The sequence below is a fragment of the Argiope bruennichi genome, chromosome X1, assembly GCF_947563725.1.
Source record: "Argiope bruennichi chromosome X1, qqArgBrue1.1, whole genome shotgun sequence".
Taxonomy (NCBI): Eukaryota; Metazoa; Arthropoda; class Arachnida; order Araneae; family Araneidae; genus Argiope; species Argiope bruennichi.
Genome location: NC_079162.1, coordinates 126,809,275 through 126,832,666, shown reverse-complemented (window position 1 = coordinate 126,832,666; position 23,392 = coordinate 126,809,275). Strand labels below are relative to the sequence as shown.

General features: G+C 29.5%; 1 protein-coding gene across 1 annotated transcript in view; it reads right to left on the bottom strand.

The window, feature by feature from the left end:
* The window catches only part of LOC129959401 (amiloride-sensitive sodium channel subunit gamma-like), a 59,279-nt gene extending 37,832 nt beyond the window's left edge, over positions 1-21,447 (bottom strand). The window contains exons 1-2 of the mRNA XM_056072220.1: positions 21,318-21,447; positions 5,499-5,688 (exon numbers count right to left, since the gene is read on the bottom strand). Of these exons, the coding sequence (XP_055928195.1) occupies positions 5,499-5,688; positions 21,318-21,447 (320 nt within the window). The remainder of the gene's footprint in view (positions 1-5,498; positions 5,689-21,317) is intronic.
* Between the last annotated feature and the right edge of the window lie 1,945 nt (positions 21,448-23,392).

Genomic DNA, 23,392 nt, shown 5'->3' with positions numbered 1-23,392 from the left:
TTGTATATATGAAGAGAGAGGATATCAAATAAATCGATATCGAGATTTTGATTATTCCTCTAGTTTCAGAATTAACGTCCCCGAAAATATATATATATGAAATTATGTCTATCTCCGGATCTATCTGTGCATGCGGTCTGTACACTAAAATGTCATATTTCTGTCAAATTTGGATGAAATACATATACTGAAAGTCTGTCCAGTAAACAGTAAACATGATAACTCAAAAACTGCGAAGAGCTAAATGCAGGAAATTTAACATGAGGTTTTATCCTAAGAATTGCAGATCTATATCGATTTTGTAACATCTGTAAACATTCTGTCGGCCTGTATATTCAAATGTATGTGAAAGAGATTAACTCATAAAAGCAATAATTTAGATAAATAAAATTTGGAATGTAATTTTGACATCAATATTATAAATCTGTCCCAAGTTTTGGATCCAGTCGATTGGAAAGCAGACGTCCCAAGCGCATATTCTGTTTCTTTTATTATGTGGAACACTATATTGAGTCAACATGCGAAAAAGTCGGGGGTTGGGGGACACTTCCGCTAGTTTATTATAGTTAAGAATAATGTTATTGAATTCGATAGTTTTGTTTTAAACTTTTTGTTGTTTTTACGCTAAAAATTTACAATTACATTCTTACAGAGTTATTTTAAGAATATAATTGCGTAAATATCTTGATAATTTGGACGAATCTTTGAAATCGATTTTAGATTAACACAATGACAATACTATTTAACCACCTGATGAAAGAACGATTCAGTAAGAATTTTCAAGACAATTAAAATAATTGCAGCTTTTGGAGCTTTGTTTCAAGGATTAATAATTTCAATTAAGGGCTTTAAAATTTTAGACTTTAAATTTTAAAATAATATGGCTTGGATTGAAATTGCCTAGAGTTTAGTTCATAATTTCTGAATGAAATACTGAGAAAAATTTAACAACAAGGGTAGGCGAAAGAAGAAAATTATTTCTAAGAAAAATTTCTACGATTGCCTTTATCTTTTACTAAACAGAGATTTTGTTAATCTTAGGCTAATTAAATCGCTATTTTTACTGAGGGGAGGATAATTATCCGATCCTTCCGACAATAAGTAAGTCATTTAATAAAGGAAACTGTTCGATGTATAATGGGTTTTACTCCTTAACCTACGAATTTAATTAACTTCCTAATTAGATGACTCATCCTATTAGGAGCAGTTATTATTATTTTAATTCCTATAATGATATAAGGACATTTAAGATATTGAAACATTTTAAATGGTTTTTGCATTTTAAATTACTTAATACTTTCACTTAATTGCTAATTAAAAATTCAGTCATTCGATGTGCGTGTCAGATTCGTCATTGTATGCGAAGGGGTTAAGATAACTCAAGTGGGCATTGCCTATAGTTTTAAGGTTGCTTCATAAGATCAAACAGCTTCAGATTATCAATTACTGATATTAATCCATTATTTTTGGATAAATTTAAAATAAAATTTTTTCATCTTTATAGTCAATCTTTATATAGCTTGCTTTTATTATTCCACACAATATAGTGAGTGGGCTTTATAATAATGTAGATAAATTTAAAATAATAATTTCTTTCAATTATATTGTGAATATGAATACAATTCGTTTCACTGCCAAGGTATTTATGCCTAATCACATCTAAATAGTGATTTGTAATAGGCTAAAATCAAGAGCGGCAAACACAATTCATTTATCTGGAAGGACTTTTATTATATTCGCCTACGTATTAATGTGAAATCGTGCTATAAAACGCTTCGAGGGAGTCACGAGATGCTATTAGTGTCACGTGTCTTGAATTTCATGATGTGAGTACCCATATTGGCCTGTTTAATGTATTAAGTGCTTTTATATTGTACATGAGAAAGCAATTCATAGGGGGCAAATGAATCAAGCAAAAACTCCACTAGCGAAATACCATAGCATTATTGTGTGAAGTTTTGCCTATAGGTTTCTGTGCTCACTGATAATGCGATTTTATTAAATGAACTTGACATTAGTACCGACAGCCAGTAAGGACATTAATGCCCGTTCCATTTAGATTCTGATGACCACTTGACTTATAAATAACCTTGAGAACAGAATGGCATAAATGATTTGTTTTTATTATTACGTACGGAAATACGTTATATTACGTTAAAAATTATTACGTGCGGAAAAATTGCAACAATTTTTTATTATTTTAGAAACTTTGTATTAAATATGCAACTAGCATTCTGTTATAGTATTAAGAAATGCATGCTTATTTCATTGTCAAATGTTGGGAATTCTCCACGGTCTTCTTCAGCGAAGTCGAGGATCTCAAATATAACTACTTACTTTACCAATCTGAATAGTTACTCAAGTAAATAAATTTTTTTGTCACTGACGTATTCAGAAATTTAGATTGTACCCAAAGCAGTTGGATTAACTTGAAAATAATCTATTCGTGAAAACTATGAAGCAAACACTTGAATCCGTGATCTTTATTCATTGGGCTTACTCTTCACAAGCCCAACTGTATGATACCCTTTTTGTATTAGGCTACAGAATTCGGGTTTCACTGACGTATTCAGAAATTTAGATTGTACCCAAAACAGTTGGATTAACTTGAAAATAATCTATTCGTGAAAACTATGAAGCAAACACTTGAATCCGTGATCTTTATTCATTGGGCTTACTCTTCACAAGCCCAACTGTATGATACCCTTTTTGTATTAGGCTACAGAATTCCAAAAATAAAAATATTTATGAATGGTATGTGATAAAATAAGAAATTGACATAATAGTTTTCGTTATTTTTTTAAATTTGATTATTTTAAATTAAACTTTTTATGATTTATTAATCTTATTTAGGAAACGAAAATGTTCATGAGAATGATGGTACACATTGAACAATATATCTAAATGATTTCAATTCAATTACATTATCAACTCACTATTATGAAAAATATATATAGTGAAAATTTTCATATAGCATTAACAAGTGGTTATGATTATTCTAAAATAATACTCATCAGCAAAATTTCACATTGTGGCAAATCTATCTTATTTGAGAGTATAGTTTTTTTAAAAAAATATTGATTTACAAATATTCTTCTATAACATTTTTCTTTAAACTGTACATCAGAATTATTCAAAAATGATATTCCATTTTTCTAAAACAATTCAAAATTTCGTTCCCAATAAATTTTCAGAAAAAAAATTATTCAAATATTGCATTTTTTAACCAAATGATTATGATTATTTTGGAATAACATTTATCAGGAAAATTTCACATTTTGACAGCTCTGGCTTATTTGAAGAGCATTCTTTAAAAATCCATCGATTTACAAATATTTTTCTTTAAAATATACATCAACATTATTCAAAAATAATATCTCACTTTTCTAAAACACTTCAAAATTTCGTGCCTAATAAATTTTCCGAAAAAGAATTATTCGAAAATATTGTATTTCCATTCGAGTGAATATGTCATTTGTCTTGGGCTTCGTATGGATTCGTTTCTAAAATGAATGAATAAAGACAATGAGCATTGCTATGTATTTTCCTGCTTTTACTAATAGGCTGCTTTCAAGTTTATTCTGAGGCTTAGGGCCGAATATTGATGTTCACGAACATCAACTGAAGATAGAATTGTGCGATAGAAAGAAGAAAAAAAAAAGTTTGGACATATTTATGTTGATGGTACTTGTGTATGCATAATGCAAAAATCCCCTTCTCTATTTCATCTAATTTGAATAAGTCTACTTTCGATTCACCAGCTTCAGAATTATAAAGAATTTCGTTTTGGAATAAATTTTTTGATGATGTACTTTCGGATGATGTATTGAGCTTTGAATTACGAAAAGCGATAAGAAAATGATTAATCACTCTAACGAAGAAAAAAAATTCGTTGTATTTTTCAGGGCTGACCAAAGTAGATTTTTGTAAATTGTTTATGACGCTATGTCATTAAAATAATGATTGATTTCTCTTCTTGGAAGCACTGTGGTTTTAATTTTCTAAGTACACACACATCTACGAAATGAATTACACACAAAATAATGGATATTAGATAAACAGTAATATATGCTCTTTTAAGTTTCAATTTTGTTTTTCCTTATAAATTGGATACTATTGAACTTACTCTTGAATCAAGTATAGGGCCGCGGTGGCCTGGTGGTAAGGTCCCGGCTTGTGAGCCGTAGGGCTTCAGGTTCGAGACCCGATTTCACCGAAGAACCGTCGTGTAAGGGGGTCTGTTGCATGTTAAATCCGTCATGCCAAACGTTTTCCCGCTGGTGTGGTGTGGAGGGGGTGCCAACTCAGGTGTCGTCCTCATCGTCTGACCGTGGTTCAAAATGACGAGGTCCGTCCCATTAATAGACCTAGTGTTACTTTAAAATGGGACTTTAATATAACTGAACTGAATTCAGATCACCGATTGAAAACTTCTCTTGAATTCTAATTTATTATGTTTTTTAAAAAACAAGTGCTAAGTCAGCAAAATTTTAAGTTTTGATAGAATATTAATGTTTTTAAAATAAATATCGCTGTTTCCGTGAATAATTTTCAAAAAAACATTATTTGAAATAGTTATAAGCAAACGAATCATTTGAGGTATATCTGATTTTATTATGTTTGGAAACTTATGGGTATACTCGTTTCTTTTTAAATGTAATATTATAAAACAAGCAAAATACTTCCAGAATATATGCACTCTCTGGATCACATTTAATGCAAATTTTGATTACGACAAAAAAAAAGGGGGGGGGAAATACCAAGAAATAAAATTATCAATCTTTAATAAGTAGTGTTGCTGCATTACTTTTAAATTTATATTTAAATTTTTTTATTGAATATGAATTTATATGAAACAAATACAAAAACTGTATAAAATTACAAGCAAGTAACAAAGGCGGAAATTGGTAGCTTTATTTAACATTTCCTATTTATGCTTTCTAAATTAAGCGTATTTCAGTTTGAAAAATTCAAAAATACTATAATTAAAAACAATATATATTTAAATAAAAACCAAAGAAAAACACATCCTTAATAAAAATGTGAGAAAAATATTCTTTATTAGCAATTTATTAATATTTATAACTCATACTAAATATTATTTTAACTGGTAAAAATCGCTGAAAGAAAAATGTATTGTTTGATGCAGGTGCTGGAGGCGATTAGGTATGCAAATTTGATTTCTGTTTAAAGAACTTAAACTTTTTTATATTAATTTTAATATAAATACTATATTCGAGACAGTATATCATAAGTAACCAGCGGTAATTGTCTCCCGAAAACTTTCTCGCATACTCCAGAGAACCCGTTGCCTTACAATATTTACGAAATACTAACCTTAGGCTTGAATTTAGCATTTTTACTGAATCTGTCGTGTCGCCCTTAGTGAGTTTTTGGATTAATTAATCTCTGAAGGAAAAATGCGTTTAATAATATCCGAAAATCGAAATTATATTTTAGGCGCGTTTTTCCAATCGATTGAAGCCAGAATTTGATACAGGACTTCAACTGCAGTCACAAAATCCCATACCAAAATTTGATACAGGACTTCAACTGCAGTCACAAAATCCCATACCAAAATTTGATACAGGACTTCAACTGCAGTCACAAAATCCCATACCAAAATTTGATACAGGACTTCAACTGCAGTCACAAAATCCCATACCAAAATTTGATACAGGACTTCAACTGCAGTCACAAAATCCCATACCAAAATTAATATATTTAAATCATTGCGTTTTTAAGTTATCTCGTTTACATGCTTCTGAAAGTATAAATCGACAGATGTTTAATCCCGTGTTGGAGTTGGCTCAAAATTTGATGGATGTCCACACTATAGATGTTAAATCTGCGTAACGAATGTTATCCATCTAACTCTCTTCGTGTAGTTATCGTTTTAATTTATATTCGAACAGCCGAACAGACATACTTTCACAAAATGGATTTTGCTGAAAATTCGGCATAAATCTACAAATTCGGTTTGAAGACCCATACCAAATTTCATCGGTCTGGCTCAAAGTGTTTTTGAGTTATCTTTGTCACAGACAGACATTTAGTTTAGTTTAGTTATATTAACGTCCCGTTGTAAAGCAATACTAGGGCTATTTTGGGACGGACCTCGTCATTTTGATCCGCTGTCAGATGACGAGGACGACACCTGAGCTTCATTAGATTATATGCCTTGCATATTAATCTGCGGTAAACATTTGCGCCACAACCACTACCTGAAGTAGAAATATAACTACACGAAAAGATCTAAAGATTTCAATTTGATAAAGTAGTTGGGAAAAAAGGTGCTTTTCTTTTTCTAATAAGCTCAATTTTGTTAGTATTTCTTATTGATTAAATCAAATAATGTTTAATTATTTAAAGTGATCTTTTAACTGATCGATTAATTCCTGAATGTCACGATTCACTATTGATATGAAATATCAGGCTTAAATGATGAACTGAATACCTTTAAAAATTAAGGGCAAGAGATTATACATCTATTATGAGCGAAAAAGACTATCTATCATTCGAACACTGGCTCACAATTTCATATAGCTTTTTTTTATTTGCTATATATATAATAATATAACCTTTTTACCGTGGTTTATAGGAAAAACGCGTTTCATTTTTTTTAAATAAAGAATATGAATTAAATTTATCTGTGATCGAAACTTTGAGGGAAAAAGTAAAACAAGGGCAACTTCTGACAATTAAAAAATTGCACTTCATTAATTACTTTTCTATTGATCAAAAGGAATTTGCTCCTTTTTGCAATCATTTTGACAAGGGATCTTCGCCAGTAATTTCACAAACTCCTTTTCTTGGTGGTTTCGCTGCCCATTAGCATTAATGTATTTCATAAGAAAACGGGACACATTTAATCCGTAAAAGATTTTATAGATAGATCTCATTCCAGTGTTCATTATGAAAAGGGGCAATCTCTCAGAGCTTAACTCTCACCTCTTCTAGTATGTATGCGCTGACTACATAAATTTCACAAAATTATTAACAGTTTCAAATAAATTCAAAATAAGCAATGTCGTGCATCGAGATGTAGCTGATTTTAAAATTTGGCGGCCAGCTTTTTGAAAAGAAAGCTATCTCTATTTAAAGTTTCGGAAGAACAGTTTCTCAAAAACAGAAATATTATTTTGCACTAAACGACTTTAATGAATTCCGTTTCATCAATGAAGAATCAGGAGCTTTGCTAGCTAAATCCTATATCAACAGCATCTTTCATCTTATTTTGCACTAAACGACTTTTATGGATTCCATTTCATTAGTGAAGAATCAGGAGTTTTCATAGCTAAGACATAGCGACAGCATCTTTGAGGAAGCATATCTATTATAGAACAAATTTGCTCTCCACTGCTCATTTAAAATAATAAAAATAACTCTTCCTACAAAGGAAAAATTCCTATCCGTATATTTTTAAAAAATACACCAAGAAACTTTTTCAATACATGCCAGCCAATTAGAAAGACTTCTTAAATCAAATAACCCCTAGAATGGTCTCCCCACAACTTTCTCGCACACTTTCTAATAAAGGTGGATTTGTGTTTTAGACGTGTTTCTTCCCAACAGATTGAAACCAAAGTTACAATTGCAGTCAAAAAATCACATACCAAATTTGATATATTTTTATCATTGCGTTTTTGAATGATCGCGTTTACATGCTTCTAAAAATAGAGACCGACAGATGCTCAACCTTTTGTAGTATTTGGTTCAAAATTTGATAGGTGTCTACAGTATAAATGTTAAAATCTGTGTAGAAAATTTGATCTATTTAACACTCTACATTTTGTAATTATTAAGCTCAATAATACTTGTACAATCAGACAGATTTTCTATAAATAAATATCATTCAAAATTTAATAGATGTGCATACAAATTAATGCAAATAATATACAAATTAGGTGCAAAGACCATATACCAAATTTCATTCTTCTAGCTTGAAGCAGTTTTGAGTTATCCTTGCTACAGATAGACGGACAGACAAAAAGACAAATAATCGATAAACCAAAAAAAGTGTTTATCAAATTCAAAGAAGTCTAAAACGTGACGATTTGGCAAAAATCTCTAATTAGGGTTTTTTTTTTTTTTTTTTTTTTTATAACTACAACATTTTTCCTATACTTTGTATACGAGAAAGTAATAAATGAACGGTTCACAACTACAACGAAGGAAGCGCCTGATTAATTGTAGCTTTCTCTTGCATTTGAAATGCAAATCCAATAACTTTTTGCAGTTATCATGAATTTCATAAAATTGCATTTATATGTTACAGCGGGCTTAATCTTTCACAAATTCAGATTCATTTTGAAAACAATCATTTCCACTTAAAAAAATATATATTTCCTGGGCATTCTGTAGCACCATAAGTAATCATATAAGTATTTTTGCACCAAGTATAATCCTATTTAATCATAGAAAATTATTTATTTCAGTTTTCTGGAAATATTATCGAAATAAATAATTTTTGGATCCTCTCGTGAAACTTCTAAAATTGGAGATGCCCTTTTTACAAAATAACCGATTAAATTTAAAAATTGAAAAAAGATTTATAAATGTATTTTTCTAATCAATTTAATATAAAAGATTATATTAACTTTATTAGAAAACCTGAACCTTTTCGATTTAATACTGTTGTGAGCTATAGTGTCCACTTACGATGCTATACCGCGTAATAAAAAGCAAAAGGTTTAAGAAATTTAAAGATTTACCGCAAAAATTATAGTCATAATCTTCAAGGAATTTTTAAGCTAGTATAATCTAGTTAGCAAAAGTTGCTTTTCAACAAATTAGGGAAACAAATTTTAATCTTCGCAAATTCATTGGTCATTCTACGTGTTTTTTTTTTCATTTTTGTTTTTTATTACGTCATTTTTTAGAAATATGAAATATTCATTTGAATATTTTTAAGTCTAAAATAAATTATAAAAAATTTCATTTTTAAAAAGTTAAATCAGTAGTTTTTCTTGCATTTTATTTAAGTTTCTAATTAATATAATAATTAGAACTGTAAAATATTTGGGTGCATCGTTTTTTAAATCTGAATAAATTTACAAATATTTAATTACTAAGACCTTTAAAATCTGAAATAATTAAAGAAGCATTTCACCATTGCAGTAAAAACAGGCTACAGAATTGCATACAATATATTTTTTAACTTACTTAATTTTATAGCCCACAAATGAATCAGTCTTCGTTTTCAGTCAGTAAATGAAGAATGAATTTTCCAAAGATAAAAAATTATAAGCGATCCATACTAAAGCCAAAAATGAGTGTTTGACAAATTGTACATAATCTTATTTCCTTCGTCAAAGTTTCTGACAAATTTCATCTTCTGCCGTTTTATATAGATGTCATCGTATGGTAAGCTCCTCCCATTCGCCCTACGTAAACATAATCGTGTTTTCGGGACAAAATTGTATATAGGGGGTGTCATAATCGATATGACGCGCGATTGTAAGTATTTCAGATGATAAATAGAGGGGGTAGTAACAAATTGAAAAACATCTAGTGAACGGAACGTTTTAAAGATTACCCATTTGAAGTTGAAGCAATTCAACGATTTTTTTTAATGTAGACAAACTTGATCAAGAGAAGCACAAACTGTATGCTCTTCAGTTTTCTTTTTTAAAAAAAAACAACTTATAAATAGATAATGGAAATGTATCATGTAATTGTATTTATAGACTGGCGAATATGTTTCAATCTATCTTAATAGATCTCTTGGTGGCATTAAGGATTTGATGATTAACGGGAAGCATCTGCTTAGAAATTTTACTTTATCCTTGATTTAATAAATTGATCGAAGTTCGCAGAAAGATAAAATAAAGTTTTATGCATAAATTAAGGGTGAATTTAAGAAAAATAAATTCAACAAAAACAATTTTATTAAAAAAAAATTAGCAATTTTTTTAAAATTATTTTTAACTTTGAGTCTTTCATTTGGAATTTTTGTAGAATCTTGAAATCACTCCCGTATCGAATTCACTTCCAGATATGACCCTTCCTATGGGATTAAAATTTCATTAAATGAATCGATTGTACTATATTTAAGTTCTGAAAATAGCAGAATAACATATCGCCATTGAGTTCAAACAATTCAAAATTTCAAAACTCTAACATATGTGGAAGTCAGTAAAAAATGGGTTATAAAATTCCATCTTTATTGATATGTAACAAGTCACTTGAAACAAAAGTGTGAAATTACAATAGAGAAATAATTTCATTAGAGAATAATAACATAATTTAAAGTTTTCTCCTATTTTTGGACGCATATTTATGGAAAACAATTTTAATATATATTGAAAAAATATTTGCTTTTAACAGACGATTTATCTGGAATGAATACATCATGAAATCTTTTTTTAAAAAAACATTATCCGTTTTAAGATAATTGATATGGATAAGTAATATTCTCATTTTCCCCAGACTTTAAGTTTTCAATTTAATTTCTGATATTTTGTTCTTAACAAAATTTCATTCTCTTTCTTGTATTTCAATCCTAAAGAACATATACGAAACTATAGAATTAGATAAAGGGTGATTACTAAAGATTATAATGAAATAATTGTTTAACTAAATTTGTAATCAATATCATTCTATCTGCTGCTTCTATATGCTAACAGAAAAATTATCTAAACCAAAAATATCACTTTTAATATATTAAGGTGTGTTTTATGTTTTCAATGATACTTTTTTCGAATATATTATAAAATTATATTGCTCATTGCATTCGATTTTTTTAAAGATATGAAAAAGACTGAAGATGAGGAATTTCTATAATTGCTCTCAAAATTATTCAACTTTTATTTTTTAATCTTCAATTGATTATGGTGAAATAATCGTTTATCGTTTTTTATGACATGCTCATTATTTTTTGCAATGTAACATTTTTGTCTAAAGTTGCTTCATAATAATCACACTGTGATTTTTCTATTCGCAATGATTCAAATTATAATTACAAAATATCATATGACAATTCAGTTTTAAAAAGCTTATGATACCAAAATGCATTATCTCATTAGAGCCATCAACATTACTTTTCTTTAAGAATCCGAATCGGCAAGTTAAACTTCTAAAAAATGTTTTAAAAATCTATTCCAATTTTGATCTCAGATTTAAAAAATTAATAAAAGTTAAAGTACAATAATAAACTCATTTTTCTTAACTTTTTCTTAGTTTTGTCTGAAAATATAATCAAAAGAAAACTAAAGTTTGAATATTAAAAAATCAATGACAGAAAAACTTCTTGTGGCACATGCTACCAATGGTACAGACGAGAGTGCGCGCGCGCACACACACAATATTGGTTATAACAGTCATATGTCCCAATGATCTACCAAATGTATTCCCATTGTTAATAAAATTACGTAAGCAGGAGTTTTGGCTGTTTCCTTTAAATTGTGATATTTTTTACTAATTTTATAATATAAATACGTTTAAATAATTCAAATTGAGCAGAATAAGTGCCATTCATTTTTTATAAAATTAAGCTAAGTTTTTGTGCAGAAAAATTACAGACAAGAAATTTCAGAATTCCTTTCTCTTTGTACTTGGGCATAAAATTTTTAAAATTTTACGAATTCTAAAAGTACAAAAAAGTTATACATTTTTCAATTGAATTTTGCTAATTTTTTTCACAATACACCACTCAGTCATAATTCACTTATGAAGTAAAATATGGAATAAGAAGTAAATCAAAAGGCATCTCTGCCCATCAAACTTTTTTTAGAAGGAAAAAAGGTAATAAATAATGAAAATCGAATAAAAATCTAAATTATGCATTTTTTAAATTGAATTTTGCAAATTTTTACACAATGCCCCACTTAGTAACAATTTGTTATGAAGTGAAATATGGAATAAGAAGTAAATGAAAAGGCATCTCTACCCATCAAATTTTTTTGGAGCAGGAGAAAAGGAAATAAACATTGAAAATTGAATGAAAAAAATAAATTATTTATTTTTTAAAATTGGATTTTGCTAATTTTTACACACTGCCCAACTTAGTAATAATTCAATTATGAAGTAAAATGTGGAAAAAGAAATAAATCAAAAAGCATCTCTACTAATAAAAAAAGGAAAAAAAATTTGGAGCAGAAGAAAAGGAAATAAATAATCAATATGATATAAACCAGTAGAAGCGATTTCATGGAAGATTATATCATATGAACCAAGTTTGAGTAAATTAAAGTACCGGTGTTTATTTTGTGCTCGTGAGTAGGAGACATGAAACAAAGTCTTTAGATTGATTAATCAATGACCTATTTAATTAAATTAGGTTATTCGTTATCTAACGAAGGACATTTTTTTAATAAGAGATAATCTATTTAGCTTGATAACCTCAAATGGATCCATAACTTTAGTCTTTGTCCTGCCTCAATAAAAATTAGATGGTTGCTTATGCTTTCTGAAGTGATGACAGGAAATGTTGAGCTGATTTTCGTACGTTCAACTCTTAATGTACTTTGCCTGCCAAGATTTCATTCAGAAAAATAAGAGCAGGTAAATATCTTCTATTTCAGACCCATCAACCACAAAAATTTCTAAGGGACCACTATGAACATTACATCAGCGGAATAAAAATCAATGGTCAAATGCATTAGCACGACACGAATTGTATATGTTCAACAGAACCAACAGTTTAGTAGTCATAAAAAGGCTCTAATAATTGAAATGCGCGTGAGAAACGTTTTTGGTTTAAGACCTTGACTTCTTAAGTCTAAAATGTAACAATGCCATCACAGATGGGATCACAGAAATCCCAGATTTCTTTCAACTTTTTATTGCTTATTTTAAAGTATAGTTGTGAGTATGAATTTACTTCGATTAATAGCACGGTGATACGTTGTTTAGTAATTTATGGCAGATATTTATGAATTTCTATATTTAGCCAGAAATTTTTATCTATTATACAAATTTTTAAAAACAAAAACTACTCATTAAACCGAATAAATGCACAGATTCTACTCATTTATATGAACAATCAAATATGTTTTCTTTTTAGTTCACTAAACCTTTTATCGTTTGAAAAAAATTTCCATTTTATTCATTTTAAATTCAAGCTCTTAATCTGCACGAAAAATTAACTAATTATTACGGATCGATATCCATTCATTTTTTAAAGTAGCTACTAAGCTTTGCTTAAGATTATTAACTCGTTTTGAAAGCATTCTAAATTAATTTTTAAAAGATTATCATCATATGCTTTTAACATTAGATTTCATGGATCCATTCTGCTTCAACAGGCGGAAGCAGCAAACCAGGTCATCTGAGGTGAAATACATTAATCGAACTAATGGGACTTCCTTTTCTTAATATTTTCTCCGTAGTGAAGAAGATGAATGCATTTCTGGACCAAATAAAACATCATTCATCTCTTAGATTTTGGTAACTTTATTTTCATCAATCAAATTTGAATTCGAAGAGTTTGTAAGTTCTTATTCGAATGAAATGATCACTTCGAAATTCATATTCCATTTCAAATATTTTTTCATTAGTCTAGTGCATTGCAAGATAAAAGGTATTAAAATCACAACATTATTCTTACTTACCCTTACAACTAAGAACTTTTTAATCACTACTTAGAATCAGCGAAGATTAGATCGTTAGTTATGTGTAACTCTTTAAGAGTATAAATTGAATGTTCTAACCAGCGGATCCCTCAGTAAATGAGCAAACTTTCAACCAGCTTAAAGTCTTTATAATGATAAATAGTCCTTACATTCTAAATAAAATAATAAATAATCTGATATAATAGAAAGACATTTTAGTTAAAAGATTTACGAATAATCTATGTTTTTAAGTTTACAAAATTGTAACATATATTCCATTTAGATGATGTGCAAGTTTGGTTATATTATTTGTTATCACAGGGTTGTTACTTGTTTTTAATCAAAAGTCATTTTAAATGACAAGAGGAGCCTTCGCAATACTTCGAGTTTGCTAAGGTAAAGTACACAGGGTGATTACTGTACCAACGATGTGATGAATAAAGAAACGATTTAATAAATAAATATCACTGCCTTTCTTGAAAGGTCAGTCAAATGTGAACTGTTACAAACCTTAGAAATTAGATATTTTGTAACAGGTGATGTCAATATTTATGTCTGTTCACCATCAATATCGATTTAATTTTGTTTTTTGGCAGAGCAAACTATGTTCCCATATTAAACTAAATCCTTTGGCGCTCTTTTAAATGCTAGAGGTTAGGGCATTCTAAGGCCGCCAACTTATCTTCTTAAATTGCAAAGTTGTTGGTCATTCAGCAATTATTTCAAGTCACATCCCAATCAGATGGTGTTTCCATTGCACTTCAGCCGATTCCAAAATTATTCTCAACTGAAAGTTGAAAAGAAAATTCAAGAAACAGAATATTTCGTATCTTGTTATCTAAAAACTAATACCATACATATTTACTTTTTGTCACCAAATTGAGTTACTAATATTTTATTAGTACAATAATTGTAGCTAAAGGAATTAAATCTCAAAAAGCAGATAGTTTATATTTAAATAAATTTCATTTCATTAAAACAATTTCACTAACTCTATTAATTTTTGTTGAATTTGTATAATTTTAATAAAACAAAGAATTTTTAGAATGCTTATAATGCAAGGAGTGGTGAAAGCAGCTGTCTATACTTTTAAGATATTAAACCACTCACCCGATTGAGTCAAGAAATGGTCGTACTGAACTAAAATACAATAGATCAGAAAATCTTTTAAATTTATTGCTGAGTAAAGAAACGATTCAATAAATAAAATATCGCTACTTTTCTTAAAAGTTCAGTAAAAGTTGAACTGTTTAATTTACAAATACATTCATTTTCCCCAATTATTTCATTGATAAGTGATCAAAACAGTTGATGGAAGTAACAATCAATACAAATTTTTATTTGAAACTTTTGAAAAAATGTTGTATGACCTCACCTACATAATACTGATTTGTCGACATCTTCAGTGAATTTTTCGAATTAAAAAATATTCATAGGTTTCTATCTTCAAACAACATTTCACTCCTTGTTTCATTCATTTTACCATTTCATAATAAATAAGGTACCCCAATTTAAAATTTTAAGGATTTTTTTAAATATCGATTACTGCTTTTCACTTTTCATTATCTTGTTTGGAGCAGTATGGCTAAATAAATGGTCCTTATGCCATAAATCCCACATAGGGATTGCAATACCGGACCAAAATTTCAATACCGGTATTCGGTATTTTTTAGATCTTAATACCGGTTTTAATACCGGTATTAGAAATTTTAGAAAAAGAAAGAAAACACAGGTGTTTCTTTTTTTTATTATTTGCCAGTTTTATAAGAGAGTGTAAATATCACAAAAAATAATATGTAACTTATAAATTATAACAGTATATAAAGAATCACAATAAAGTAAAGGAACAACTTATTTATTTAAATCACACACAAAAAAAAGTGTAAATATCACTATTCAGTCTGTGGTACTATTAAAAATTTTTGAAATGTGATCTTAAAAAACATAATGCTTCCATTGTACTGTCATTAAGTCTGGAAAGTAATTTTGTATAAAAATTATCAGCTGTCGGAAACGCTCTTTCGGATCTACGATAATTGGTGATACTGTTAGCGATGCGCGATATACTTTTTCCAAGTATTTACCTCTAAATCCCTCATCTTCAAATAAATCCATTTCTCGTCGGATGGTTTTGGATATAATTGATTTCTGTATTGCATTTTGGTTCATTGAATTTTTTTTTATTTATCGCTAATTCTAATTTTTGTTCAAGAGACAATTCCTTTTCACTATCGACATTAGTGTCATCATAATCTTCAATGACTGAACCGAATTCTTCTGAATGTGGATAGGTTTGTGGGTAAAAAATTTTAAGAAAATTTACTATAAACTTAATCAGATTTGAATTGATTATTTTCTTTTCTTATTTTTCATTCTCATTTTTAAAATCATTAAAATTATGTAAATACCATAAGACATTTACTATTTCGGTATGCCTTTCTTCTGTGCGATTTTTCAATGTAATATATAATTCTTCAGATAGTGATGTGTGCTGTTCTTTCATGACTGCAACATGAAATTTATTGTTGCATTAGCTGTTAATAAATTAAAAACCCTCCTAAATAATGCCTCTGTAGTCAGTTTTATTGGAAGTAGAGCTGATATAGTTCTGGATATTAAGTCGAATTCACTATCTGAAAAATTAATTTACAGGTTTAAGTCGGTTATTGCTTTTTGGATTGGATTTCTAAATTTCGAAAATCGTTCCATCATTAGGAGTAAACTGTTCCAACGTGCCTTAGAATCTATTATTAACATATATTCTGTTTTATTTTCAGTAAGTATATATTTTTGTAATATGACATTTTTTTGTAGGGAAACGTTTAAATATCTTAACAATTTTTCGAACTTTATAAACTATAGGGAGCAATTCTTGATGGGTTAATATTTCAACCTCATTAGCAATATCTTCTTCAACAATTACATTGTCATTATCTTCATTGTCAATATCACTCTCACTCTTACTCTCTTCAATGTCGGAATCCGAAGTTTCTATATCCACAGTATTTGGATTCTTCTGTTCTTTATTTTTTTGGTATAATACATCTATTACTTCTAATTGAATTCCATGAGCATAGCACAGTTGCTGATTTGCACCAATCAACTTTCCAACTTTTTTCATAACTGTTGCTCCATTAGTCGTTATGGATACAATATCTTCTTTCAGGGATAATCCATGTTTCGCTCATTTAGATTTAAGCAATTAATTAAGCCATTAATGAGCTAATTAATTTCGCCCGTTAGGGAGACATAAAAACAAAAACGTATACTATTTTGCTATATTGGCGATCCCTGAACATATAGTGGAGACAATTTTAAAAATTTCTAGTAAATACCGAAAAACCGGTATTTAAACTTGTGAATACCGGTATTACAAAATTGTACAAATGGCTCAAAATACCGGTATTCGGTATCCCGGTATACCGGTATTGCAATCCCTAATCCCACATCAAACAGAAATATTCATCATGCCCTTGCTAAAGAATATGAAAAAATAAACAAAATTTTCATCCTTTTACTTTAACTTATGGAAGAAAAATATGCAATAAGATAATTATATAAAAAATAAAAAAATGGTTTAGATTTCATTGCAATTATTAAAAGTTTTATTACAAATATTGGTAGAAAATATTTTTAAAAAAATTCTCAAAATTAAGGAACAAATTGAAAGACGATTAAAATAACATCAGTAAAAAAATATATATTTTTCAAATTTTGAACATGTTTTTAATTGATTATATTTCCGGATGTTATTCCTGAAAAAGGCAGAAATTCGCTTAATCTTTAATTAATTAAAATTCCAGATAAAATATTTTAAAAAATCGTTCCAAGGCGTACAATTCTATCATCCTAAGTAATTTTGTGCCAAATTTTGTAACTCTAGACCCAACGGTCGGCCCTGTAAAGCACATCCACTTTTATTATTAATGAAGATGTTATTTGAGTGCATGTCTATTGCATGCACGAATGATTGAAAAGGGGAAGGGGAAGCAATTAAACAGAAATTAGTTTTAGAAAATTTCCAAACCAAATTATATATATATCTGTAATTCTATCAGTTACTTTTTAACTACTTTTTTGCTGTTACAAAATCAGCCTTACTAAGAATGCTCTTAATGCAAGTCGCATTCCCGTCACATATATATAATCATATGCACTATTTTTTAAGGTTTTTACGAACTTTCTGATTAATATGTATGAACAATTATAATCTTATTTAAAAATGTAAAGAACTGATCACAATTATTTCCCAATATATAGTTTTATACAAGAGATAAAAAAAAGAACTTTTTCCTCTATTCCTATCGAAATTAAACAAGAATTAACACTGAGAAAAATTTGGATATATATCAAAATATATTTCAGCAGTTTTAAAAATCTGACTCTTGCGTAATGGCCTAAATTTACACGTCTTTAATCGCTTGCCGCTTTTGCCCGAGTGCAATACGTGCATCGATATATCGAATTTTGATAGTTGTAAGCAAAAAATAAACCATTCATAGCGATTATAATTCAATATTAAAATGACTTCGAATACATAGGTATGTCAAATATTCAATGGATTTCCATTTGAATCAAAATAAGAAAATATTCCCAAAATAGAAGGTGTCATCTTATTAGATAGTAAAGAAAATAAAACAGTTAAGTGGTTAATGAGGTCTCTTTTAATGTAAATATTTAAAAGAGACAGTAAAGCATCATTTAATTTTTTTAAATGTTAGTAAAACATGTCATTGCAAAGATGCAAATATATATAACAAAAAGTAACATTATAGAGTAGTGTTTGATTTAAAGTTTGAAATGAATAAAGCAAAACTTCTTAATGTAAGATTTTCTAGAATTTACTATCAGAACATTTCTTTTCAAATAATTCTCACTTCAATAACAATATACTTCCAGGGCAGAATGATTTCAAAACTTATTCCGCTTTTTTCAGCCCCTTTTAATAAGAAATACGAATTTTCATCTTCATAGCAAATAAATATATACGTGCAGAGAATGAAGAGTGGCGCTCGGATAAAAATCTTGTTTTCTTTCAATTTATAAGTTGAGCAAACAATTTAGGCGGCAAATAAGTTCCACAAAAGGTGTCATCGACCGGAAATTGGAAAAAGGGTATACGAATTATATTAGCACTAAAAATTCACTTATCCGGAAAAACGAGGGACCGCCTTTTGAACAAAAGATTAAGATCTTAATAAAACATTTTATCTTCTTTCTTATACAAAATGATGAAATTTTACTTAAAAGTATTTAAGACGGTTGAACCATTTTATACAAATGAATTCATTGGTTCCCAAACCATTCGCTGTGAACACAAACAGATTCGCAGTTCTAATTTCGAGTGCGAACCTCCCAAAAGACTGCAAACTTCGAAATATTTGACAATGGATTATCTTCCATGTTTTTGTTATTGAATTATACAAATATTACTTTATTAATATCAATGTTGTCAGTTTTATATGAATTTCATTTTTTATCATTAAGAATAATTTTATACAGTATTAGTTTTATAATGCAACTGTTATTCCATTTTTTAAAAAATATTTATAACTAGGTATCTTTGCCAACAAATTTACCCAGCTATTTCCGGCTGTTAAATTTTTTGATTCAGAATACATAATTATTTAAAAGGTCGCCATTTTTTGATACGATTTATGAATTAAAGAAAATTTAAGTTTATGTGAAAAAGAATAATTTTTTTGTGTCTTCGTTTGAAATCAGGTATTACAATATTGTTTCAAACGAAATGGAAGAATGTGGTCAAAATTTACACAAAACATTAAGAGACAAGAAAAACTGCAAAATATTTATATCATTAAACATATGGAATGAAAGAATAACGTGAAAAAATTAAATGAAATAATATGAAAAAAGAAATTAAATTTCCGAAAAAATATAAAGAAAAACTATTCAAAATATCAGTTAAAAGAAAAAAAACAGGAATTTTCAAAACAATAAATATGGTGAGGAGTAAAAATTTTTCATGTGGTTTTTTTTATTCAATTTACTTACAGAAACAATAAAAATAATTCTTATTTCCCACTATACTCTTATATTTCAAAAATCAAAGCTGAGCGATTTATAAAATTCGAAGTAATATTTTAAAATTTCCATTGATTATTTAATTGACATCTTAGATATTTGAGAAGAGAAATTCATAAAATTTTTCGCATCAAACATTTAAGTATCAGTTGAAACATTACTGGATAAAATAACAGCAATTTCCGTTTAGTTTCGAACTTGTACATCAAAATATTGCAACAAAGCTAGCCACATGTCTCCGTGGCTCGTTGATAAGACATCGGACTGCGGGCAAAGCGATTGCTGGTTCAATACTCACCAAATAAATTTGTTATTTATTTTCCTTTCAGCTCTTCCAGAAGTTTCTGGAATATTCCATTATTATAATTTCCTCAATCTTTGTACGTCATTTCCTCTTCAGTTAGTTCTAGGAATGTTCTAGAACATTCTATATCTGTATATAAGAGCTTGCTTTATAGTAATCGAGGTCTTTGGTTTACTTTAAATAAACTGATATTGTTCTATGAGTGTTCTCTTCCTTAAGCCTATAAACGTGACAATATAAAATGCACTCTACTTAATACTTTTGAGAAAAATCTCAACGTAATACATGGATTAGCTGAATTTGAAATATCGCTAAAATGAAACATAAAACTAATTTTCTATAATTACTCATAAACATTAATATGACAATTTTCTTCCCAGAATAGTCGCAAGATAAAAATAGAGAAATGTAATGCATTCATTCAGCAAGCTCTAGCAAGTTTGAACAGTATCGCTTCCCCTGCTCGGCTTCGGAACCGGAGAGTTTCAGTTTCGAGACCCATTTCCACCGAAGAACCGTCAAGTAAGTGGGTCTGGTGCGCATTAAATCCGTCGGGGCCAAGCGTCCTCCTGTTGGTGTGGCGTGGATGTTTGGAGAGGGGGTGCCAGCTCAAGTAACGTCCTCGCCATCTGACAGCGATTCAAAATTACGAGGTCAGTCCCAAAATAGCCCTAGTGTTGCTTTAAAACGGGACGTTAGTATAAGTAAACTAAAAAATTTCCCAGATATGGAGATGAAAACTAATGATCAAATGTAATTGGGGTACAAAAGAAATGTACGAGATGTTTTCAGGCTATCCCTTTCATTTCCATGGCTAGACTTCGGATTGTTTCTGACATCAAAGTCTCTGTCAATATTTCGCAAATGCAAATTTATTTTCAACCGGGGGCGGTACTCTTAATTTCAACCAATTACATTGTTGTATTGCATTATGTACATACAATGTGTATATTATGGAACAATTACATACATGTGTTACATTATGTATATACAATCCAGCAATGTTGCATTAAATGTGTTAATATTCAGAAGGGTTGAGCCTTTAAATTTGAAAGAGAAAATATAAACAAATACTGCCAAATTATTGCCTTTGATATTTGAATCGTTTTTTCTTGCACTTTTTAAATGCAATTCTAAATGTCAATCCTAATACATTTTTATAATAAATGATAAAGTTTCATTTGAGACATCATGTTTCATCATATCGTTGATCCAATAGTTTAATATTAACACATTTTATGGTGGTTTAAATCGGAACTACCTTCTAATATGCAAGGAAGTCATTTACATCTTAGTTGAACATTCATACTTGTTAAATCATGATAACTACACTATCTACCAATAAGTAATTGGACACCTGTGATAAAAGAGATAAACACAACTTATTCACATTCACTAGTTGGTAGAGTCTCTACCCGAGGCAGTTACAGCCTTATTCCTCCGGAGCATGCTTTCCATAAGTGGATGATAGACTGTGGTATTTTCTTCCACTCTGCTTGGAGAGGACATGTAAATTCTTTCACCGATTTTGGACAGCTGCTGCATCCGTTAATTTGGCGATCCCACTCGATCCAGATGTTTCTATAGGATTCAAGTCTGGATTCTGAGCAGATCAGTCCAATCGGTTTACCCCATTGTCATCATATCCATCCATGGTGGACCTAGTAACATGGCAAGTGGTGTTATCATCCTAGAAATAGCAACAATCCAATCCGTAAAATTGCCACAGCGTAGGAAGCACATTGTTGTCTAGAATAGTGGAGTAGAAGTCACCGTTCACCTTACCATGAATTGGGATCAAGGGTCCCAGTCCATACCAAGAAAAACATCCCCAAACCATAATTCCATTCTACTGGGGCGAAGTGTGTTCCGAAACTCAACACTCATCATCCACCTCTTAATCATAAGAGCCACTGTGGATTTTGGAATGTTTAACTCACCAGATATGCCCTTTAAGGAACGGCCATTTCTATGATATCCAACAATTACACCTTTTTCGAAGTCAGACAGCTCTAAATATCGTGGCATCTTGAATGTGACTAATGCCAATGCTGTTTCCTACACGATATTTAAGTACAGAAGGCGTGATTTAGATCAGGACCTCAGATATCCACATTTTCACGGGTGTCCAAATATTTTATGGTAGATAGTGTATTTTTATAATTTTAACGCATTCTTATGAGATTTTAACTTTTCTTGGTACTCTAACTACAAGCATTATATTAAATATGGGGAAAATTGTCCTAGTTGGATAGGTAAACTGTATAACAAATATATGTAAACTATGACAAGAAGTTGACATAAGATTGGTTGATACTTAATGTTAGAGTTTTGATTCCCTCCGGTGGAGAAAAGGAAAAATTCTGTTCCCCTAACCAGATGTATTCGAGACGCCGACGTGGCGACATGTACACTCTCTCTCTCGTCTTTGTGTAGAGGTGTGCTTGTGTGGTAGCTTAGAAATGTCTGTGTCCATATATGTGTGAAAATAAAACCTGAAAATGAAAGTTTCAACTCCTGCTTCGTCATTAATGGGATTGTCATGCACTGATTGATCACTTAAAATCATTAATAACAAATCGACGCGGGAGGGTTCTATTTTCTATGGCAAGTTAGAGCCGACAGAACAGTCAAACTAACAGCGAGTAAGTCTCCAGACTCTTTTTATAACCCACATCTTTTAAAATGTCTTATCAACAGAAATCTCACCTTTTATTTTTATGCATTTTTAAAAAGAAAAATTTAAAAATTAGTATTTTCTTTAATGTTAATGTAATCAGTTATGATTCCTGATTTTAAATACAAGCAAAAAAAAAAAAACCTCTCTCTGAAAATAATTGTTTATCGAATAAATCTTTGGTTTATTTCATATGCCATTATTTTGATCCTGTTACAAATTACATTTGGCCATTATTTTGATCTCTGATATCATTAGTATATTAAAACGAATTAAGTTTTCCGAAAGATCAACTATACAAATCAATACGAAGGGCGAAAATATTTGTTTATTATTATAGCGTATCTTAATTATTTAAACAATATATCATTCAATTATAAATGAAGCTAGCAAGTTTCATTTTGAGTGCAACAGACATCGTAAAGATCTTTACATTCTTTCTTCTGCGTCATGTGAAAACAGAGCTGTGGTTGTATGAAAACTGGGATACTGTCCCCGATTACAAGATGAATGTGCACTAATGAAATATGCGTCCGGATGGATGTTCTGCCGGCACGCCGTCGAGTAACCTTTCATGCATTTAAATTTTTGAATATAATGTATCCATACATGGTAACTATAAATAGTATTCTTGTATTTTATGTAAATAAGTATTTATTCTAGATTCAATAGTTGAATTTTCTCGATGATTTCCATGTATAGATATGGATGGAAATATATGGAACATGGATTACATGCCTACATCGCTACAGAAGAGGCGAACAATGATTTGGTTCGAATGAGAGCTAAATAAAGCTCTCATTCGAACCAAAT